This window comes from Harmonia axyridis, chromosome 1 (genome assembly GCF_914767665.1).
Source record: "Harmonia axyridis chromosome 1, icHarAxyr1.1, whole genome shotgun sequence".
Classification (NCBI taxonomy): domain Eukaryota; kingdom Metazoa; phylum Arthropoda; class Insecta; order Coleoptera; family Coccinellidae; genus Harmonia; species Harmonia axyridis.
This window is the reverse complement of record NC_059501.1, coordinates 83,983,515-84,007,160: the sequence shown is the minus strand read 5'-3', so window position 1 is coordinate 84,007,160 and position 23,646 is coordinate 83,983,515. Positions and strand designations below refer to the sequence as shown.

At 35.0% G+C, this 23,646-nt stretch overlaps 3 protein-coding genes across 5 annotated transcripts; 2 read left to right on the top strand and 1 right to left on the bottom strand.

Moving 5' to 3' along the window:
- Positions 1 to 2,801: 2,801 nt before the first annotated feature.
- LOC123688625 lies at positions 2,802 to 16,061 on the top strand. Of its 3 annotated transcripts, XM_045627228.1 has the most exons (7): positions 2,805 to 2,959; positions 5,056 to 5,453; positions 8,368 to 9,312; positions 11,168 to 11,382; positions 13,838 to 13,945; positions 14,071 to 14,202; positions 15,266 to 16,061. In XM_045627228.1, the coding sequence occupies exons 1-7, from the start codon at positions 2,910 to 2,912 to the stop codon at positions 15,485 to 15,487; spliced, it is 2,070 nt and encodes a 689-aa protein (XP_045483184.1). In that variant the 5' UTR covers positions 2,805 to 2,909; the 3' UTR covers positions 15,488 to 16,061. The 3 variants fall into 3 exon arrangements, with proteins under 3 accessions (XP_045483185.1, XP_045483184.1, XP_045483186.1); XM_045627229.1 differs by lacking the exon at positions 13,838 to 13,945 and having other exon boundaries at positions 2,802 to 2,959; XM_045627230.1 differs by lacking the exons at positions 2,805 to 2,959; positions 5,056 to 5,453 and adding an exon at positions 7,012 to 7,173.
- A 4,432-nt stretch (positions 16,062 to 20,493) lies between these two features.
- Positions 20,494 to 21,516, bottom strand: LOC123688624 (phosphopantothenoylcysteine decarboxylase). Its single transcript, XM_045627226.1, has 2 exons — positions 20,844 to 21,516; positions 20,494 to 20,790 (listed from the first exon to the last, which is right to left on the bottom strand). Exons 1-2 carry the CDS (start codon positions 21,144 to 21,146, stop codon positions 20,530 to 20,532), a joined length of 564 nt encoding a protein of 187 aa, XP_045483182.1. The 5' UTR covers positions 21,147 to 21,516; the 3' UTR covers positions 20,494 to 20,529.
- Positions 21,517 to 21,715: 199 nt separating this feature from the next.
- LOC123688623 (DNA repair protein RAD51 homolog 1) lies at positions 21,716 to 23,381 on the top strand. The gene is made up of 5 exons (XM_045627225.1): positions 21,716 to 21,908; positions 21,963 to 22,310; positions 22,370 to 22,578; positions 22,632 to 22,761; positions 22,966 to 23,381. The coding sequence occupies exons 1-5, from the start codon at positions 21,828 to 21,830 to the stop codon at positions 23,209 to 23,211; spliced, it is 1,014 nt and encodes a 337-aa protein (XP_045483181.1). The 5' UTR covers positions 21,716 to 21,827; the 3' UTR covers positions 23,212 to 23,381.
- Positions 23,382 to 23,646: the final 265 nt, after the last annotated feature.

Genomic DNA, 23,646 nt, shown 5'->3' with positions numbered 1-23,646 from the left:
ATCAACTGCATTCTTCCTAACTGTTTTGAAGATTTATCCGAACAGATCTCGTAAATGAGATTGGGGTCAAGATTCATAAGTTAAGAAATTCACACTTTCAGTTACTGACGTCCCACACTCGTCTAAGTATCGTTCTAGATTGCAATTTTGTTTAATTATATGATTACGAGTTTAAAAAATTATTTTATGGAATTTTGCACATTAATTCTCGGAAAAATAAATAATTCTTTTTAGATTCGATATAATTAAACCAGTCATCCGCTTAAATTCCTTAAGGGGAACCGAGGTGCAATATTTTCACACCTGTTTCAAGCATTCTAGAATACTAATTTTTTATGCAATCATTCCTGAAAATAATCATAGTAGAAAATTGTTTCATACTTCGATCATGGCTATAAAAGTTGTAAGTTTACCGGTAGATTCTAATAAGAAATTATTTCGTTTTAAATGAAACATCATTGATAGATTATCATTATCAAAATGTAGGTTTATGCGAGTCCACTTATTTACTTTTTTATTGAAAGACTTAATTATTGTGTTCCTCTCTAATAACATACATTTTTCAACTTCAATAACATACCTATAAATAACAATTAAAGTTTAAAATTATTTTACAATTATGGTAAATAATCTTTTCATTTGATAATCCAAAAAAATCAGGTAACGTTTTTCTATATGTACAGGTATATATTCCTAAAACATTCGGAAAAATTATTCGATTTGCACTATGCTATCGAAATATTTGAAAGAAATATAATTTCTTTTTGGATAGATATCCTCTGTACATACAAAAGACGTTTGAATAAAGAATGTGAAGACCCCATATTCCCAAAATGAAATCTACAGTAATTAATCATTCAAAAGGTACACTCCCACCGTACCTACAACAAAAGAAAGTTCGTAATCATTATTGGGAGAAACTAATGATTGATACTCGGAATACATTCAAGTGTTCTCAATAAATTTATCTCTTGTTTCAAGTATGCTTTAATATAATTCTACATAAGTTTGAAATAGATGCACAGAAATTCATGCTCGATCATTTTTCGTGTTCTGTAGTTTCCTAATTCATTTGACCTACTGTCATTTTTCCGCATGCAAGGCAATTGAATCTTATTTCCTGTTTTCTATGACCATTGTATCACATTTGAAAGCAACAAAAACGCATTCTGTCTGCTACATTCTTCTCTGATAGCAGCATGCGGAAGTTTTTAGGAACAGTTGCAGATAGTTTATAATGAACACTCTACGAGCAGTCATTTTCCAACTGTATGCCATTTCATCACTGATTAATCTGCATAGGATTCGACGTCGTGTTGAAATAGTTTATTCGAATACTTAAGGGGAGCTAAAAATAAACTGCAGAGGGAATTCCTACTTGCTAATTTCACAGGGCTGGATTAGATTCAAGTTTGAAGATGCGTACGGGAAATCCCATGACTCATTCCCTATTTCTCATGGCCATAGACTGTCTAGGCTGGAGAGCACTGAACTTAATTTTCAGTGAACCTTCGGATTTCATATTCTATGTTCCCTGGTTGGCAATCTTCAATGAAATTTAAAGCTTACTGAAAAACGACTAACTAAATACTAGATTTTCTTAAGACACCTCGGAAAATTGGTGTTTTAATATAATGTCAGTCTATTATACCATGTACCTACCTTTATTATTACGTACATTTTTTTCTTCCAAGGAAATTCTCACAACTTATACATTTTTTTTTGTGGCCTGATTTGGACCAAATATTCTTAAATGAATCTTCTTCTTCTTCGGGTGCCTATTCGTTCCGAATATTGGCGATCATCCTGGATATGATAACTTTATTCACGGCCGCTCTGAATAACTCGGTAGTAGTTTTCGAGAACCATGTCCTTAAATTTTTAAGCCATGATATACGTCTTCTTCCTGGTCCTCTCTTACCATAGACTTTCCCTTGGAGAACGGATTTTAAGAGGCCATATTTATTATCATTTCTCATAATATGTCCTCATATATATATATATGTTCTCATAATATGTTAAATGAATAATGATTCTAATATCTCAAGAATGTTTTCAAGTTAGACGAACTGAAGAGTGAATAGTTTTTGGACCAGAAAGTTTCACATTTTCTACACTTATTGACTACTACATATTTGCATGTATTATGATCGATAAAAAAATCATTCAACTCACTTCCTTTCATTCATACATTTCTGGAGATTTTTCGGAATATGATTTTCTATTAATTAGAATTAATGAATACATTTATTGCATATTCCTTCAATACGTGAAGATAAGATTATTATTCACGAATTCTGTAAGTTTTTTTCATGAAGGATTATTCTTTCAACACATTGAAAAAAATTGTTAATTGCCATTTTGACGTTTATCTATGCGTTTGATTAAGATGCATAGAAACCCTTGCATCTTACGTTTGATAAAGGAACATAGAATGAAATATTCTTTGAAAATCGCAGTGCTTTTCCGACCTCGTTTCCATTGAAATCAACGATATTCGTTGTTTGTGATAAAAATTATGGATTTAATTAGCATGTTTTATGGATATTGTATCCCCACGCTATAGGTTAGACCTCCAATAATGCCTTGAACGCCGGATATCTTTGGAAAACTGAAGGTGACCTTGATCGAGGTGCATAGAATATATTGTTAGATTCGATGCATCAGGGATTTATTGAATAATTGTTGGTCTCCGATAATTCTGGACATTTTGAAACCTTCTAAGTGTTCTGTCTTTCCTCTCTCTCCTCAACAGCCGGGACAAAGAGGTCCTTTATACCGTCCCTGTGCCTGGCCGGAGTTTCTAAATCAGTCTTAACCCCGTAACATGAACGCGTCAGTAGTCGAGGTGCAGTCTGACTATTCCTGCAATTCGTTCGAAAATACCTAATCTACTCCCATATTCGAAAATGGGAAAACGATTGCGGTTCAACCGCTTCATCACTAAATGGATAAAGAGGTGCGTCATTTTGGCTTTTATCTTCTTTGCTCCGCTGTTTTTTGTGTGTGTTTGTGATCTGCCGATTTTGTGTATCTAATCCCATTTCCGATACGGTCGGTCAAACTTAACATTTTCTCGGAAACCGCTGAACGGATTTGGATCAAATCTGTGAGGATTTGTTTGAAATTCTTGGTACTATCGAATGAGGATAGGCATTTTTTGATTGGTGCAGCTGTTTGGGAGTTATTTGAGAAATACTGATCCACTTTTGGGTTTTTCTCAGAACTGCCGATGTTATTTGATGATTTTACGTTGTTTCTGGCTTGTTTTTGTGTGGAACCGAGCATGATGTGTGAAAATAATACCGCTGAATTCCTTGGTTTCAAATGATACCGCGGACAATGTATTGTGGGTAAGATAAAGTATCTTGAGTGTGCGACTAAAGGTCTCGTGCTCGTGACACTTTGATTATTTTTAGAAAACGCGGATTCATCGTCAAAAATAATGGTTTTGCGAGTTTTTTTATGTATCTAGTTCCTTTAAGAACAATTTCGTGGAGTCTCATTGCTAATTGATAGTTATGTTTACTACAGAAAACCAAAGACTCGCCAAAAGAATAATGCTAAGATTATTCCTGAAATTTTGGTTGAAATATTCTTCAGTACATTCATATGGAACACACCGTATCTAGAGGTTGTTGATTTTCATCGCAATAAAAAAACAATCTGAAATAGAATTCTAACTTACGCATTTTCAGGAAAAAAATAGTATAAAATTATTCAAAATGATCTTATTTTCAAATGCAAATGTTGATCCAACCTCCACAATTGGGAAACAGGACAATAATTACGCGGAAAAAAATAAATGATGGCGATGACAGTGGCGTAGAATATAAATGAGGAAAATTCACCATTTCTACCACACGCCCCTGAACATAGAAATATAATGTCCTTTGAAATTTTTGGATAAAATGTTGTTGCATGTATTTTGCATATGAAGAAAACAAATGATAGTTGATAACATTTCTGCAATCTCTAATATAGCTTTTATTAAAAGTTTTGAAAGCACGATTTAACTATAAGAAAATCCTATAGATTGTGAACCGTAGAATAAAAACTGATTAGAATATTTCGAAGTAAAACCCTAGAAAATTTCAACTATGAGTTTTATAACTCTGCTTTACCCACGTATAAGCTTGGTTATAAAAGTTTGAAGATTAGTGAGACTACATTTTTCAAATACCTGCGCTTTTGGTATATTGACATTTGTGTTTGGTATATTCTGAAAAGCTGACATGATTCAAATTATATTTGTCTATGAGGTTAAAAATTGCATCAATTGTCGTGTTCAATGGAAATTCTTAGCTATTCTGCTATTCATCAAATGAAAAAATATGAGAAACTAAAATTCTGTAACAATTTTAGTCTAGTAAACTCGACTAAAATGCCAGAAAATCTTATTCGAAATAAAAAGTAAAAAATGAGCAATGAGTCAGCAGCTTTTGAGCGCTTGTAGACCACGTATACCTATAAAACGTTCTGTGATCTCTAAGGACGCAATTGGGGTCTGAATGAACGAGCACTCAGAAACTGCTACCTCAGTTCAGTACTTTCCTAATTTTTAGAGCAAGGATTATAATGCAGATATGAAAAAAAATGTTTTTTTTTACTGTATTCTGTAATGAAAGTTGAAACAATAAATCAAAGGGAAAATTTGAGGTATTTAATAATAATAATAAAGGTCTTTATTCCATTTGCTCCTATTTTCTCAATAGTTATTGTTTCAAGTCATCAAAATGCAATCTTCCTTGCTCTAACCATACACAAGAGTAGTAGCTTCTCTATGGTTTTACCCCAATAAGTGTAGTAATTTGTCTATGGTTTTAACCAATCAAGTCTAATATCATGTCATCTGTTCAAACCGACGTACCAACCAAAGATAAACATCAATACTCAAAGCGTCCGTAAAAATACAATTCTATAGTGTAGCACTTCTTTTCTATGCCTCTTCTGCCTGTTTCTTTCCCTTCTGGTTATTTTTCCGCACGCAGCTTGAGCTTGCTTGTTAACACCCTTTACCGTTGAACTAAATCTAACATCTGTATTTGGTGATAGTGACCTTCCCCAAGACTGCTCTTCGGTACTGCTCCTCGGAGTCACCAGGATACCCACTTCGCCAGTGCCGGCTCGTCGACCCTGTCCCATCTCCCCAAATCCTCCCCTCGACGCAAACTCGCCGATTCTGCGCCGTTCCAGCGTCTCAAAACGACGCTCACTGGTGCGCAAAAAATCTTCGATAAAAAAGCGGGACCAAGAGGTTCCCCTGAGGCAGCCCTTGACCGCCAGGGTCGTAGATAACGACACGCCATGCGCTGCTGCGGTTTCGACGACCCCCACCCCTGGTAGCACTGCTGCCAACCCCCCAGATGACAGAGCACCTGCCATGATGGAAAAATCGGTGGACTCCATTGGCTCTTGCTCGATTGACATGGAGGCATCGGTCGAGACAGCAGGTAGAAATTGTGCTTTCTGGGTGTCTTTTCTATGATCTCTTTCTTCTTTTTTTTTTCTGTAGTTTAGTTAGAAAGTAATGGCATGCGTTTTTGGTTATCTTTTTCATTCATTTCAGATTTATAGGTGAATTAAGTCTGTCAGTAGGCTGAACGAACCTTAACTCTGAACATTTCAACCATGTCATGTGATAGAGTGGTTTGGTTTTACCTTTTTCTTGCTTCTAGTAACAAAACTCTATGATGCTTGTTTTAGTGCAGATTTCTGTAACTTCTTTTTGGTTTAATTTGAATATTTAAGTATTATTTTCTATGGATGAAGCATATCATTTCATTCAAGCATTGTCTATGGGTAAGTATCTATGATTGATCTTCCATTGTATCTGTGGTTCAATTGTAATCGCGTTTTGACAGTAATTCTGTGGTTTCCAACCTCGAATTTCTCTCAGATGTCCACCTTCAAAATTGGAATGTATAATAATGGGTTAAATTTAAAGATGAACGAAAATAGATATTTTAAAAACAGGTGTGTTGCCTCCACCTCACATCAGTACGGCCCTGCGATACATCTGGCCAGCGTATCTCTTTTTCGACACTCAAACGTGTCTAAATCGTCGAAACAGACACCACAGAAATGTTTGTTTATAAAACACCACCACAAATTGTCCCTATCATTCTCTGTTTTCTTTTTTACGTGCCTGGAATTAGCAGGATAATCCCAGATTATCTTATAATCAACTAAGGTTTAATCAGAACCCATAGAGATGCCCGTTCTACGCCTCAATTTCGAATGAAATTCATTAGAACCATAAAAGATTGTCGACTTTATTGGGTTTGATGCACGTTTGTGGTGTTGTGTTTCCTTATGCCATCAGCAGCTAAAAGTTCAATATTCTATGTTGACTCCGCCGTGTACAGTTAGTGTTTCAGTTCAGCGATTTATTCGTACAATAGTATTAATCGTTGATGCTCAGATGAGCATTAATTCCTATCCGTTAAATAACGTTGTAGTTCAAGGGTTCGATAAGTGGTTGACATTGTATCTATTAAAATTTATTGCCTCTCGAAGGGACAATTGATATTTCGGTGCGTGCCTTGCCCTCTATGATCATTTGTCAATTTGATGTCTGTAGAATATCGCATCTATTGATATTTCTATGTTCATTTGTCAATTTGACGTTTTTAAAATTAATCTGTGGATTATGGAATTTGATGGGTTACTCTATGGGCAAACATAAAAAGTCCCTAGATTTTCAAATCTAATCAAATATGTTGATCGCGTTTTTTGTTACCGCATTTATCAATTCGCACTCCGTACAGGCGTATTGGAATAAATCGCGTTCGATTCGAACCTTGGGCGTAGAACTTGATCCAATTCGCGAATGAGTCGAAAAGTGGGCGATTTGTTTGAAAATACTAACAAGGTGTAAGCGTAGGAGTTGAAAAAAGTTGGTATTTGCAAACGAGTGAGTTTTTCAAAACTTATTTGAATTATTGGAATCGATTAATCATCAAATACGTCGTATAACAGCCAGATGTTATCAGTGTTTGTTTTCACATTCAGAACAATGAAAGTTTATTCGATCTCAGTATGATCTTTCTCTGGTTTTATTGTTTATTTGGTTTATGCGATATTATTTTTCTTTATCAGGATCAAAGCATCATAAGTTTGTGTTTTTTTATACAGGGGGAAATCGGTTTATGGTAACAACAGACAGAACAGGTACTGTGATTATAATTGTATTGGATATGGGTAATTCCAAAAAAGATATCTTTCAATAGACATACAGTATTTCATCATAACGAACATACAATATTTATTATTGGTTTTTTCTAAGAATCCTTTTATATATCAGTTATCAATTAACTTCAATAAAAATTGGTAATAAAAACAAACAATATTCCAGCATTATAGACGTCTACGAAACACTAACAGCGAATACTTCTCCTTTTATGTTTTAATTGTTTAACTGATTTGGATTACAGTTTCGTAAGAATGCTAATTGATTCAATTTCCAAGAAATTATGGTGAATTTCATTAATATACACGCCTCGTATATCTGAATTGGCAACGCTGTTCTTCGAATGAATATATAAACAAATCTAGGGTTATTTATTTGTGTTAAGCAATTAGCTTCTTTGTTTTTTTTTTACATTTTTTACCATACTAAAGCACAATTTTTCAAAAGTGTCAACCTTTAAACATTATACACTACCAAATGGTGTGGCAATGGGATTTCTAAAATTTAAAGTACCAAATTTCATCGAAATCTCTATACTGCAAAGAGTGGAAACATTTAAAAATTCAAAAATTCTTGCGAAATGGATCAGTACAATACGCAATATTGAGATCTGGGGAATATCTCGTTTGCGCATGAGTGAAGCTTAAATCCCAATTGACCCACTCACAAATATCTCAAATTTCACCAAAATCGCGAGATATGGATATCCCAAGATTTTCACGTTTGCTTCTAAACGCGCAATTTATATCTGGAAGATCTGAAAATCCATCTAAAGCCCTTACAAGATTTCTATACAAAATTTCATCAAAATGCGTTAAGAATTGTAGAAGTTGAGACCGTTCCAAAGATTTAGAGACACACAGACAGACACTTTTTTAACTCGAATTTGAACCAAAAAATAGTACTTCTGAAATTTCAATTATCATTCCTTGAAATTTCAACCGCAAGTTTTTGATTTACAAATTGTGGCGTCACAAAAGAAGCCATGATATTTTGAGGCACATCTTTAGAGGAAATGTCGAGAAATTCAAGAAAATGTGAAATTAAATAGATCCTAATAAACACTATAAACTAGTTTTCCCAAAAATTGTCAACTACTAGGTAGACGGTTTCCAACTGCAAATGAAAAAAATTACTTCGAATAGTTTCCTAATGTTCTTTATTTCCTTTTGTAGAGTGGTCAGAACAATCATCGACAGGGACCCTCCTAAGTACCAGCATTCTATCGAGCACTCCAGAACCTCACCTGCCATCTTACCTGAGCCTTGCCTGTACAGTAAACGGATACTCAACAATAACCAACTACGACCCTGTACGATTGTCAAAATCCAGAGATGCTTCACCCCAACGTCCAGACACAAAAAATCTGACGCAACCATACACGGTGTTAAACAACCTCCTATCGCCCCCTAACCTAGTACCCCTCCCTAACAGATCGAAATTGACAGGTTCAAACATGACAGATCAGGAGTTTTACAGTACTACCAACACCATCGAGTCTTACTGCAGTAAAGAGGCCAGATACTCCAGTAAGTTCATATCGAAGGATGCCGTGGACGTGTGTTACGAAAAGACTCACAATTCTATGAACGGAAAGTACATTAGTTCGTTTGACAGTAAGGTGATGAAAACGGTGATACAGAAACAGACTTACGAAACCACAGAAACCATAAAGGCCCAAAGCCAGGAGACGAAATCGTTCATACAGCAGAGAGTGGAGAGGCTATATGGGCCTGGGGCCCTTGCTCAAGGATTTTTCGTGAAAAAACGCCAAATAAGCCGGGTCTCGGAATCTGATAGCGATAGGAAAGATGACAGCTCGAATGGAAAGCATTCTGTGTCTATGTCCGATAAGTTGCTGGGTGACACCACAGATGACGCTGCCTGTATGAAACAAAGTACGAGTTCGCCCGTACTGCCTGTTTTGAGACATCTGAGACCAGAGTTTAGAGCTCAATTACCAATTATAAATACCAGGAAGATTAGCGAGCCTGGCATGCCTAAAAGCAATACAGTTCCTGTCCTTAAAGACGAAGTTAACGGCCATTCCAAGGAGAACGGGAAGACCATAGAAGTTGAAGTCATAGAGATTCTTGATGATTCGGTTACCGATCGAGAAGGTGAGCATAGAAAAAATTATTATTGTTCTCTATTCGGTGTTTGATTATCAATCGCAATAATTTTGCGTTTATATAATTTACTAATTTTCTCCAGAGATGGTCCACAGAACGAAAAGTTCCTAAGATTGGAACTAACACTGTACAGTGCATCCCATTTTGGGTGAGACAGCCAGGTTTCTCGCTTTGTTATTTAAGATAGAGCCTTGCGGTTTTCACGTTCCTGTCCTACTTTTTCGTGAAACTCAAGTTGGTCTAATCAGATTCTGCATAACTGTTTCCGTTCAAAAGGTACAGGGTGATTTTGGAAATTGATACTTTTCGGACCCCTCCTTTATCTCCGAAATTATTAGAAATAATGCTGAGCTGAAAACTACGTTTGAATCAGAATTCTGCGTAGAATCCAGTGGCGTACTCAATTTTTTTTCGGGGTATGGTTTTGAAGATTCAACACAAACCTATATTTGTTTTTAATGGAACACCCTATATATCATTACTTCGTTGAATTCGTTATTTTCTTCCCTTCAGAATGATTGTCCTATGTAGGTAGGATGTTCAGAAATGTTAAAAAAACACTAAAACGTCAAATAATAATGATTTTTTTGTAAATGGGCCATGAATTTTCTATGTTTCAATAAGAGGATTATTACTTTCGATTTTTAAAAGTAGTAGGTCATTGATGACACAAACATCCTTGTTGTTATTATGGCTACTATGCATTTGGGAGCATTGTTTTATCAAGTAGGCATTGGAGGGAAAAAACCAATCTGATCTAGCTGTCATCGCTATAAATTATTGTTATCATTATTGATTCTTCTTTTCTATGGGAAATCCATTGCCCATTAACAAAAAATCATCATTATTTGATGTTTTAGTGTTTTTTTTAACATTTCTGAACATCCTACCTACATAGTGTCATATATCATTTTGAAGGGAAAAAAATAACGAATTCAACGAAGTAATGATACACATGGTGTTCCATTAAAAAAAATATAAGTTTGTGTTGAATCTTCAAAACCATACCCCGAAAAAAAATATTGAGTACGCCACTGGATTCTACGCAAAATTCTGATTCAGACGTAGTTTTTACCTTAGCATTATTTCTAATAACTTCGGAGATAAAGGTGGTGTCCGAAAAGTATCAATTTCCAAAATCGTCCTGTATCTCTTGAACGGAAACAGTTGTGCAAAATCTGATTAGACCAACTTGAGTTTCACGAAAAAGTAGGACAGGAACGTGAAAACCGCAAGGCTCTATCTTAACTAACAAGCGAGAAACCTGGCTGTCTCACCCAAAATGGGATGCACTGTACAATTTCTAAAAAAAATCATAGACCATTGTGAACTATTCCTAATCTAACATTTTGAAACTAATTATGATAATCACAGAATATATTATCTTGATTTCCTATCTTGAAAAACAAAAGTGAGATTGTGATGAAAGATCCGCCTGTAAAACTTTTCCTTTTCGTTCAATTTGATGAATCAACTTATAATCAATATCTTCAATTTATTTTATCTGAAGCATCATATCAGATATAACTCTTATCTCAAAAAAAAAAAAAATACAATGATCATTATGCAAATTCTAATTTTCTATGTCCCTTGCCTGTAATTGATGCCTGTCAAAGCATGTGATTGTCATTGCATCTCATTTTTCAATCTCTTCACCTCCCATCCAAATGTTCATAATCTACTCCGACATTATAATCGATTTCGAAGAGAACACTCAGTATGAATCTCACCACTGACTACTTGATCATAACTGGACTGTTGAGACCCGTGTTCGACCTCATAACCCCCAAGATCTTCGATGTGATCTTGAACAAAGTGAAGTACTATCTATTTTTTCCCACAGAGGTAAAAGATGGTCACTATTTTCTCAAAATCCTCGAGCAAGAAGCGACCAGATTGCTACGAATGGCCGAGGAGTGTGAATCTGAACTTGAGAAGAATCCTGGCTTGTCGGAAGACGCAATTGGCTATATCAGATCGACCTCGGGAAAGGCCAAACTTCTTGTGTCGCAGAAGATGCAACAATTCAAAGGCTTGTGCACTAATAACATCACTCAAGTGAGTTTTGTCAATTTACTACACAATAATTACGCTACCAACTAAAGCTTTTTGACTAACTCACAGGCCATAAGTTTGCTTTAAAAATGCTATTAAATTTATCTGCCAATCCTTCCTTGTCTTTAGTCCCTTACAAGTCTGCAGTGTCTGCACTCTACACTTCGCAATTTTCATTTTGCATCATTATTATTTGTTTTATGCTACACCACTTAAGGCGTATATGGCTATGGCACCTTTGATATTTCAAACTGAAAACCCATAGTAAAGGGTGTTTTTTTTTAGAGCTATAGAACTTTAAATTGCAATAAAACAACGATGGATTATTCGATTGACATGAATTTTATTTATCCGCAAGATAATCTTGTGGAATTACATTTTAAATATGATTTCTGGCATATGACCGCCACGGCCGGCTCGGATGTAGTACAATCTGGACGTCCAATTTTCGATGACTTTTTCCAACATTTGTGGCCGTATATCGGCAATAACACGGCGAATTTTGTCTTCCAAATGGTCAAGGGTTTGTGGCTTATCCGCATAGACCAATGACTTTACATAGCCGCACAGAAAGTAGTCTAGCGGTGTTAAATCACAAGATCTTGGAGGCCAATTCACAGGTCCAAAACGTGAAATTAGGTGGTCACCAAACGTGTCTTTCAATAAATCGATTGTGGCACGAGCTGTGTGACATGTTGCGCCGTCTTGTTGGAACCACAGCTCATGGACATCATGGTTGTTCAAGGAATGAGAAAGTTAGTAATTATGGCTCTATACCGATCACCATTGACTGCAACGTTCTGGCCATCATCGTTTTTGAAGAAGTACGGACCAATGATTCCACCAGCCCATAAAGCGCACCAAACAGTCAGTTTTTCTGGATGTAACGGTGTTTCGACATACACTTGAGGATTAGCTTCACTCCAAATGCGGCAGTTTTGTTTGTTGACGTAGCCATTCAACCAGAAGTGGACGTAGTGCGCGATACGTATTCCGCACAGAATCATTATTTTCGAAATAAAATTGCACTATTTGCAAGCGTTGTTCAGGCGTGAGTCTATTCATGATGAATTGCCAAACCAAACTGAGAATAAATCACTTGACAGCTGTTAAATCGGTCGCCATATTGAACAGTAATGCCAACTTAAAGTTATATACCTCGAAAAAAAAACACCCGTTACATAGGCGTGCAACTTTGCTTCCGCCGTTTTTTTTTTCAGAAATTCGAGGCTTTATTGTAAAAAACTGGTTATACATTTATGATTCAAATTATTGTCCATCTCTGGCCTGTACTTCCTTCCATCTTTCGGGCATCGTACGAATCCCGCGTTGAAAAAACTGGTCATCTTTTGAAGCGATCCACGAATTGAACCAATTTTTTACTTCTTCATAAGACCGGAACTGCTGGTCAGCCAGGCCGTATGCCATTGATCGAAACAAGTGATAGTCCGAGGGAGCAACGTCTGGAGAATACGGCGGGTAGGGTAGGACTTCCGATTTCAACGTTTCCAAGTATGTCTTGACCATTTTCGCAACATGAGGTTGAGCATTGTCATGCTGTAAAATCGCTTTATCATGTCTCTCGTTGTGTTGCGGCCGTTTGTCTTTCAATGCTCGGCTCAAACGCATTAATTCCGTTCGATAACGATCGCCTGTGATTGTTTCAGTCGGTTTTAACAACTCCTAATACACTACGCCGCTCTGATCTCACCAAATACTGAGCATGACGTTGGAACCGTGAATATTTGGTTTGGCCGTCGACGTGGAAGCATGGCCGGGATATCCCCATGATTTCCTGCGCCTGGGATTATCGTAATGAACCCATTTCTCGTCACAATGCAGAAATCCCTTCTGTCTTAGCCTTGCAAGCAGCTGTTCACAAGCAAGCAGACACCTTTCAACATCTCTCGGCTTCAACTCGTAAGGCACCCAATTTCCTTATTTCTGAATCATTGCCATGACTTTCAGGCGTTTTTAAATGGCTTGTTGCGTCCCTCCCAATGATCCTGCCAATTCTTGTTGCCCTTGACAGGAATCTTGATCAAGTAATGCCTCCAATTCTGCATCTTCGAAAACCTCTCTCTTCCACTGTTCTTCGACGTCAAAATCATCGTTCTTCATGCTTTGAAACCACTCTCGGCACGTTCTTTCAACAATAGCGGCCTTACCGTAGGTATTTTAGAGCATTCGATGAGCCTCAGCCGCATATTTCTTTGATTATCATTGAACCATTTGACCACATGATCCAAATAACTACCAATTTTCATTAACATCATTTTTTATAGCATTCTTTAAGCAGACTTTTATAATGCCTACCCAATACCAAAAGATCTGCCAGTTTTCAAATAATCTTTTCCATTTCATTTAGTAGACTGTTTTTTTATGCTCCACCTTATATATATAGCCCAAAGTAAAAACTGAGCAGATTTCACACATCTTTTTCTCAATTTTATTTCAGAACAAATTTAAATCGCAATACCTACTACGTGCAGAGGCTAGGTACAAAATTTCGGAGAAGATATTTCTGAAGATTATTATCCCTTTTTTGTATCCATTGAAATTCATGGTAAAATAAATTTTATTTTTTGGGAATTGTTGAACAGGAATTGAAGTTTATTTTCGAAGAAGAATTTTGAAAACCTATGTTTGTTATAGCTTCAATTTAATTTTGAAATTGTCTATCGATTTTAGATTGAAGGAGAAGCTTTCCCAACGACAAATGAAGATCTTCAAGGATTTTGGGATATGGTTATGCTTCAAGTGAAACAAGTTGACGCGTTATTTGAAGATATAGATAAAATGAAGAAGAATAATTGGCAAGAGGTAAATATAGGAGAAAAGTATTTTAAAATTGATTTGACATAATCTAAAATACGGTCATTTCAAATGACTACCAGGAATTGAATAAAAAACAACCTTTTTCGAATATCGAGAACAGAAACCAAGATATAGCAAAATATTTGAAACAGTCATTTTTCAGAAACACACTGTATCTCGAGAATGACTAGAATTATACAGGTTCTGCTTTCTGATATCTCATTTTTTCGTAAAAAGAGATCCGAGGTCCTTGACGATTTTTTCTCTAGGTCTTATTGTTCTCGATATGTTTTCAGTCTCTGTGACACCGTGTACATTAATCGAGATAATATTTTAGGGTGAAATACTGAAGGTTTTCGCTTTTGATGTAAATTGACATCACACTTGCAGAGATTTTTGTTACAACCAAAAGCTTTTTGTTGTTGCTACTCGAGATAAACTGTTAAATAAATTATTGGAAACGAATAAAATAACTGATGAAATTTAAACCAAGTATAAGTATAAAGGACAGTTGTGTCAACCTACAAGTTAATAAAGCTTTTTCAATGACCAATACGCTCTATTAGTGATGACGTCACACACCACCATTTTAGTTCTCCTGTCAGTGTTCGGAATCCAAACAAACTAATTGTCATTCAAATTAGTACGTTGTCGTTGAAGAAATTGGCTTATTTTGATAAATGAGATTATTTAAGGAACGATTTTACTATTAATTGATAGACAGAAGGAACGAGATTAATGCCAGTAAGTTCGAACTTGAAGTTCAACTAAAAAACACGGCTTTTTACAAAATCTGGGGAATGATACAGGATTCAAACTAACTGGTATTAACCTCGTTCCTTCTGTCTATCAATTAATACTGAAATCGTTCCTCAAATATTCTTATTTATGAAAATAAGCCAATTCCTTCAACGACGCCGTACTAATTTGAATGACAATTCATTTGTTTGGATTCCGAACACTGACAGGAGAACAAAAATGGCGGTGTGTGACGTCACACTAATAGAACGTATTCCTGATACTTTTATGACTGTACGTATATAGTGCATTTATGAATTTTTTCCAACAGATTGAACCAGAAAAACAAATTAGATCTGCAAAGAATGGTACAAAACCGAAAAAAATAATTAATCGCGCTGTGAAAAGTAAAGCAAGTACTGAGGAAGCTCAGAAACAACGAATGGAGAGAGAAGCCGAAAGAAAACGACTGATAGAGGAGAGAAGAAAAGCTATGAAAGCAAAGTGTAAGCAGCAGGAAAATATCGAAATATATGTGGCTGAAACTAGCTGAGACTTGCAACTAGAGCAGAAGTAGGTTAGAAATCAAAATATTGACAAATTTTTTGTACATTCTATTTGATAATATAATCCTGACGATGCTGTTTATTATTCGATTTAGATGTGTTAAAGTTGTATTTAATGAATTCTACATGAAACTCTTTGAATTTGAGAGATGTTACTATGCAATAATGCTGTGAAGTGTAGTTATGGCTTCAGTCCTGTATTTATTCTCATCAAGACTGAGTTTTTTTTTTTTAATATTTAATCTTTATCACCTCATTACCAACAACAAACCAAATACTGAAACGAATCGAATCTACATTCCCAGTGATGCTTTGACTGGATGGTTATTTTAATGGCTTTCATACTTTTATATTAATCGTTATATTTAATTGAGAATCTATGTTAATATGGAATTTGTTGGAAAATTTTTAAATAAGCACTTTTATATAGAATTTTTAAAATATTGTAAGCAAAACCAAAACCTTTATTTATTTTTGCAGCTCATTTACGAACGACGTTCTTGTATCTCTAAAATTTTAATAAAGTATTTTATACAGACAATACACAATATCTGAAACTTTTTCTTTAGTAATCATTTCAACTAAAAACTAACATCGAAATGCCTTTCAATTCCTGCAGAAGTATTAAGGAGTTATGAGTAGTTCAAATAATTCAGCGTAATAGTTCAAATGAACCTTAAAAGGAAATTCACACAACAAGATGTTTCCTAGAAGAACCTGGAGCTGTTAGTTCATTTGTTGTGTGTGATTTTGGATATTTTTATGATAAAAAAACAGTTTTGGTTTCGAATCTACTTCAAAATTGAATGTCATTGGGAATTTCCTATGCTGAATCCCCATTTGCAATCAATTCCTTGCTGAAAGATTCAAAAACCAAGATATTTGGAATTATGGTTCAAATATGCTGTCGGATCAGCTTCAAAACGTGACATCTTGAAGAATTTTTCATGCTGAATATCAACCAGCAGTCAATTTCTTTCAAACACTGCCCAAAACTGAGATACTCCCAATTTCGCACAAAGAATGTGCTTCATATGTTTAGAAACGCTTTTCTGCTAAGAAAAAAACGTTCTAAAAACGTATAAAATACTATCAAGGCTTAATACAGAACTGAAGGTACTCGAATTATGCCACTTTTTCGAAAAAAATCTAAAATTCAAATCAGCACGTAATTTGGCAACAAGCCATCTATCCGCATTTCGCTGAACTAGTTTTTCCCGAGGTCCAACACGTATAGAATCCTATAATGTATACCTCCTCAACATGACCGGGTTTGAGCTACTCTTGCTAGATGGCGGCATAAAGCTTAAAAAAATTAATTTTTTGGAAAATTTTAACTAAAAGAGTTTATAGCCACATCTGCTTCAAAATTTTATATCGTAAGGAAATCTCGATGCTTAATACCGATTTGCAATCTTATAATTCTTAGAAAACTCTGAACCGAGATATCCAGCTTTTTTCAGAATTTCTGGAATAAAAATTTGTCTGTGAAGTATCTTCAAAAAAACTAATATCATGAAGAATTTGTGATTCTGAATAATAATCTACCATCGGTTTCTTCCTAACACTCCTCAAAGCTGAGATATTGCGAATTTTGTATGAAAATAGTGCTTTAAACGTACAGACAAATTTTTCTGGTCGGAAAGGATGCCTAATTCGGAATCTACATCCTCGAAACCCTTCAAATACATCATAAAAGAATCAAATTCGATCGGTCGATTTTCTCGGAAAAACCAAGACTATAACCTTGGATATTTTTTCGACAAAAACAGTTTTGGTTTCGGATCGACTTCAAAATTTGGTGTCATGGAGAATTTCCTATGCCGAATCCCCATTTGCAATCAGTTCCTTGCTAGAAGATTCCAAAACCGAGATATTTACAATTTTGTGTGATGAGTTTTGGTTCAAAAATGTTGGCAGATCAGCTTCAAAATGTGACATCTTGAAGAATTTTACATTCTGAATATTAACCAGCAGTCAGGCTCTTTCAGACACTGCTCAAAACTGAGCTATTCCCAATTTCCCACAAAAAATATGCTTCATATATATATATAAACGCTTTTCTGCTAGGAACCGAAGCCTAAGTCGGCATCTCCGTTCTAAAAACGTAAAAAACACTTTCAAGGCTTAATACAGAACTGGAGATATTCGAATTATGCCACTTTTTCGGAAAAAATCTAAAATTCAAATCAGTAGGAATTTGGCAACAAGCCATCTATCCGCATTTCACTGAACTAGTTTTTCCCGAGGTCCAACACGTATAGAATCCTGTAATGTATACCTCCTCAACATGACCGGGTTCGATCTACCCTTCCTTGATGGCGGCATAGAGCTTAAAAAAATTATTTTTTGAAAAATTTTAACTAAGAGAGTTTATAGCCAGATCTTTTTCAAAATTTGATATCGTAAGGAAATCTCTATGCTTAATACCGATTTGCAATCAGGTAATTCTTAGAAGAACTCTGAATCGAGATATGCAGCTTTATTTCAGAATTTCTGGAAAAAAAAATTGGCGTGAAGTATCTTCAAAAAAATTGATATCATGAAGAATTTGTAATTCTGAATAATAATCTACCATCGGTTTCTTCCTAACACCCCTCAAAGCTGAGATATTGCGAATTTTGTAGGAAAATAGTGCATTAAACGTACAGACAAATTTTTCTGGTCGAAAAGGATGCCTAATTCGGATTCTACATCCTTGAAACCCTTCAAATACATCATAAAAAAATCAAATTCGATCGGTCGATTTTCTCGGAAAAACCAAGACTATAACCTTGGATATTTTTTCGGCAAAAACAGTTTTGGTTTCGGATCGACTTCAAAATTTGGTGTCATGGAGAATTTCCTATGCTGAATCCCCATTTGCAATCAGTTCCTTGCTAGAAGATTCCAAAACCGAGATATTTACAATTTTGTGTGATGAGTTTTGGTTCAAAAATGTTGGCAGATCAGCTTCAAAATGTGACATCTTGAAGAATTTTACATTCTGAATATTAACCAGCAGTCAGGTTCTTCCTGACACAGCTCATAGATGAGCTATTCCCAATTTCACACAAAAAATGTGCTTCAAATATGTAGAAACAATTTTCTGCTAAAAACCCAAGCCTAATTCAGCCTCTTCGTTCTAAAAACGTATAAAATACTATCAAGGCCTAATACAGAACTGGAGATATTCGAATTATGCCACTCTTTCGGAAAAGTATAAAATTCAAATCGGGGAATTTGGCAACAAGCCATCTATCCGCATTACGCTGAACTAATTTTCCCGAGTTCCAACACGTATAGAATCCTGTAATGTATACCTCCTCACCATGACCGAGTTTGAGCTACACTTGCTAGATGGCGGCATTGAGCTTAAAAAAATTAATTTTTTGGAAAATTTTAACTGGGAGAGTTTATAGCCAAATCTGCTTCAAAATTTGATATCGTGAGGAAATCTCGATGCTTAATACCGATTTGCAATCAGATAATTCTTAGAAGAACTCTGAACCGTGATATCATGCTTTTTTTTCAGAATTTCTGAAAAAAAAAATGGCCGTGAAGTATCTTCAACAAAATTGATATCATGAAGAATTTGTGATTCTGAATAATAATCTACCATCGGTTTCTGCCTAACACCCCTCAAAGCTGAGATATTGCGAATTTTGTAGGAAAATAGTGCTTTAAACGTACAGACAAATTTTTCTGGTAGGAAAGGATGCCTAATTCGGAATCTACATCCTCGAAACCCTTCAAATACATCATAAAATAATCAAATTCGATCGGTCGATTTTCTCGGAAAAACCAAGACTATAACCTTGGATATTTTTTCGACAAAAACAGTTTTTGTTTCGGATCGACTTCAAAATTTGGTGTCATGAAGAATTTCCTATGCTGAATCCCCAATTGCAATCAGTTCCTTGCTAGAAGATTCCAAAACCGAGATATTTACAATTTTGTGTGATGAGTTTTGGTTCAAAAATGTTGGCAGATCAGCTTCAAAATGTGACATCTTGAAGAATTTTCCATGCTGAATATTAACCAGCAGTCAGGTTCTTTCCGACACTGCTCAAAAACTGAGATACTCCCAATTTCACACAAAAAATGTGCTTCAAATATGTAGAAACGATTTTCTGCTAAAAACCCAAGCCTAATTCAGCATCTTCGATCAAAAAAAGCATAAAATGCTATCAAGTTCTAATATAGGATTGGAGACACTTGAATTATGCCCCTTTTTCGGAAAAAAATCTAAAATTCAAATCAGTAGGAATTTGGCAACAAGCCATCTATCCGCATTTCGCTGAACTAGTTTTTCCCGCGGCTCAATACGTATAGAATCCTGTAATGTATACCTCCTCAACATGACCGGGTTTGAGATACTCTTTCTAGATGGCGGCATTGAGCTTCAGAAAAAAATCCAATTTGGAAAATTTTTACTAAAAGAGTTTAAAGCCAGATATGCTTCAAAATTTGATATCGTAAGGAAATCTCGAGGCTTAATACCGATTTGCAATCAGGCTTAAATATTTAAAAAAAAAAAAACTGTTATGGATAATTTTTGATACTGAAACTAACCGACCACCGGTTTCTTCCTAACATCTCCCAAAGCTGAGATATGGCAAATTTTGAAGAAAAATAGTACTTAAACGTACAGACAATTTTTTTGGTCGAGACGATACCTAATTCAGAATCTACATCTTCGTAACCTTTCATAAATATAAACCCTTTAAAGGGTAGACAATTATTTCTGATCAGAATCGAGAATTTTCAATGCTGATTGGTAAATCCTTATTTACACTCAGTTCCTCCTAGAAAATCCCAAAACTGAGATATTTTGAATTTTGTGGGATAATTTTTGGAACAAAAAAATTTTCTTATTGGAGCAGCTTTGAAATTTTCAACTCAAAAACCCATAAATGAACTAGGGCGCCAGTTTGGCTAGTGACGGTTTTGATACAACTCAACTTACTTCTAAACTATGTAGTTTATGATGTGTTCAACAAAAAACCTAAAATTTGGTAAAAATTGTTAATTTCTACAATTTAACGAATCAACTTTTTTTTTTAATTTCACTATCCAAATATTCAACAATGGTATCAACTTCCGCCATTGCACCAAGTCCAGTGTCGCCACACATAAGAGTTTTTTCTATCACTGGTATACACTGATAACCCCAAGATAAAAGTTTGTCGATGTGCTCTTTTGTTAAAACATGCTCGTACATCTTGGTATTCATGGCTGGGCAAAAAATGAGTGGTTTACTTGTGTCCCAAGCTCTTGCTATACAGGTCAAGAGGTTGTCACATAAACCCTGAAAATAAGGGTTAATTAATTTTGTATATTTAATATGGAATGAAAACTCACATTGGCTAATTTTGCAAGAGAGTTGGCACTCAAAGGCGCTACTATGAAAATATCTGCCCATTTTACCAACTCAATATGTAATACAGGATCACCACGTTTATCCCAAGATGCCCACTCATCGTCGTCTGTGAAAACTCTGACATTTTCAAACGTTAAGGGGGCAGAACGTACAAAATGTTCCCCACTTTTTGTAAGAACTACATTGACTTTCACATCTCTATTTTTTTCCAAAATTGCTTGTATTAATAAGGGTAATTTTATAGTAGCGACACTGCCTGTACAACCTATTAATATGTTAACCATTATGATGATTTTTCTTTATTTGCCAAATCCCGATAACCTAATTTGGACCATTCTTCTTTTGCCATTAAATCATTTCGCATTCGGCAATCTAGATAGTCTTTTGCACTTTCTCTACAATTTGTGTTATTGTTACCATTTTCTCGAAGGCACCTCATATACGAAATCATCAATTTTTTGCACAATCCTTCATGATCTAGCGGAAAACTGCCCTTATCGGGAGGAATTGGTGTGAAAACTTTCTGATTTAAGGCATATGACATTTATGCTATGAATTTATCCGTATATGCAACGCAATAAATTAAATTAAGATTAAATTATCAAATTTTTCAATAAACTTTTGTCACTGTCACTCTCGTCAGATAACCTAAAAGAAAGATAAAGTACTATTTTCAAAATTAAGACGAATTTATCTCAAAGAAAACTAATCTGAATTTGCTGAAACATTTCTTCAATAAATTTCATATATCAATAAATTAATTTTAAGAAATAAAAAAATTGAGTAGTTCTAATAATTCATTTCCTCTGTGCAATCTTAACCTATATTACCAAACAAAAAACCATAGAAAATAGATACAATTCAAAATAAAATTTTTGTTTTACTATTGGCGGAACATTATTTCCGAAAAAGATAATATATAATATTAATAATAATAAAAGAAACCAATTTTCAACTGATTCACAATGGCAATGAGTATGGCTTCAACTGCTACAATCGACGAACAAGATGATGAATGTGGCCCTCTTCCTCTTTCGAAATTAGAAGTACACCATCTAAATAATGAACCAACCTGTTTTGATTAAAAATATTCCTTTCAGTGTAATGGGATAACTTCAGGAGATATTCAAAAATTGGAAGAAGCAGGCTTTCACACTATTGAATCAATTGCATTCTCCCCTAAGAAATACCTGCTAGCTATCAAAGGAATGTCCGATACCAAAGTTGAAAAATTACTCACAGAAGCTGCCAAACTAGTGCCTATGGGGTTCACAACTGCTACCGAATTTCATCAAAAACGTTCTGAAATTGTTTCACTCACCACAGGCTCAAAGGGATTAGATAAACTTCTTGGAGGAGGCATAGAAACTGGGTCAATAACAGAATTGTTTGGTGAATTTAGAACAGGAAAGACGCAGCTATGTCACACGCTAGCTGTAACATGCCAAGTAGGTCTATTACTATATTATTTGTTTACATGATACTATATATAGCTTATGGATATTAGTTACCCATTGAAAGTGGAGGAGGTGAAGGAAAGTGCCTTTTTATTGATACTGAAGGAACCTTTAGGCCTGAAAGGTTACCAGCTATAGCTGAACGTTACAAATTGAATCCACAGGAAGTATTAGATAATATATCATATGCAAGGTGCTATAATACTGATCATCAGACACAGTTATTAATTCAAGCAGCGGCTATGATGGTAGAATCAAGGTATATATTCAATCTCTTCATTAATTTGGAAAATAATCAATATTGGATTTTAGGTATGCTTTATTAGTTGTTGACAACGCGATGGCTCTATATAGAACAGATTATTCAGGAAGAGGGGAATTATCTGCCAGACAAATGCATTTGGCTAGGTTTTTAAGGATGCTGTTGAGATTAGCTGATGAGGTATGTACTCTTAACTTATTTCAAACAATTTTCTATGTGTAACAACTTACAATAGTATCAATAATCAAAAAGAGGTTTTTGTGAATGAAGAAAAAAATTATATATCTGGAAAACCTTCTTTAAAAATCGAGATTAGCTCAGAAACTATTTACGACAAGGAACTGGAAATTTGGAAACAATATTTCATCTGATCACGTTTTACAGTTTGGAGTGGCTGTAGTTATAACGAATCAAGTAGTTGCCCAGGTGGATGGAATGGCGATGATGAACGCTGATCCAAAAAAACCGATAGGAGGTAATATAATGGCACACGCTTCGACCACCAGATTGTATCTGAGAAAAGGAAGAGGAGAGACGAGAATGTGCAAAATTTATGATTCACCCTGTTTGCCAGAATCGGAAGCCATGTTCGCAATTTATGCTGATGGTATAGGCGATCCCAAAGAATAATCAGATGGATTTTTCTTAAGATGTAAAATAAGTCGATCATTAATTATTATAAAGCGAAATCTTGTTATGCAATTATGAAAACTAATGTTGATATTTTATAAATAAGATTATTTTTATAGGTAAAAGAGATCTGTTGAGAGTTTTGTAAAATAAAATTGAATAATAATTGAGTTATGCAGTTATTCTCGTAATGAAAGACATTACAAGAATTCAAAACATTCTCCGATAGTTTATTTTTTAAATGATAAACTCGCGAATATTCTAAAATTATTTTTTTCAAATCTTAAAAAACAAACCGGTTTTATCGAAATTTTAAGGGAACACGTTTGTTATTTTAGTTTATACATTTCTTAAACTGAGGGCTTTTGAAACAACTTTGAATTGTAACCTCAACATGGTTGCTATTCATATTGACAAAAATTGAAACATCGTATT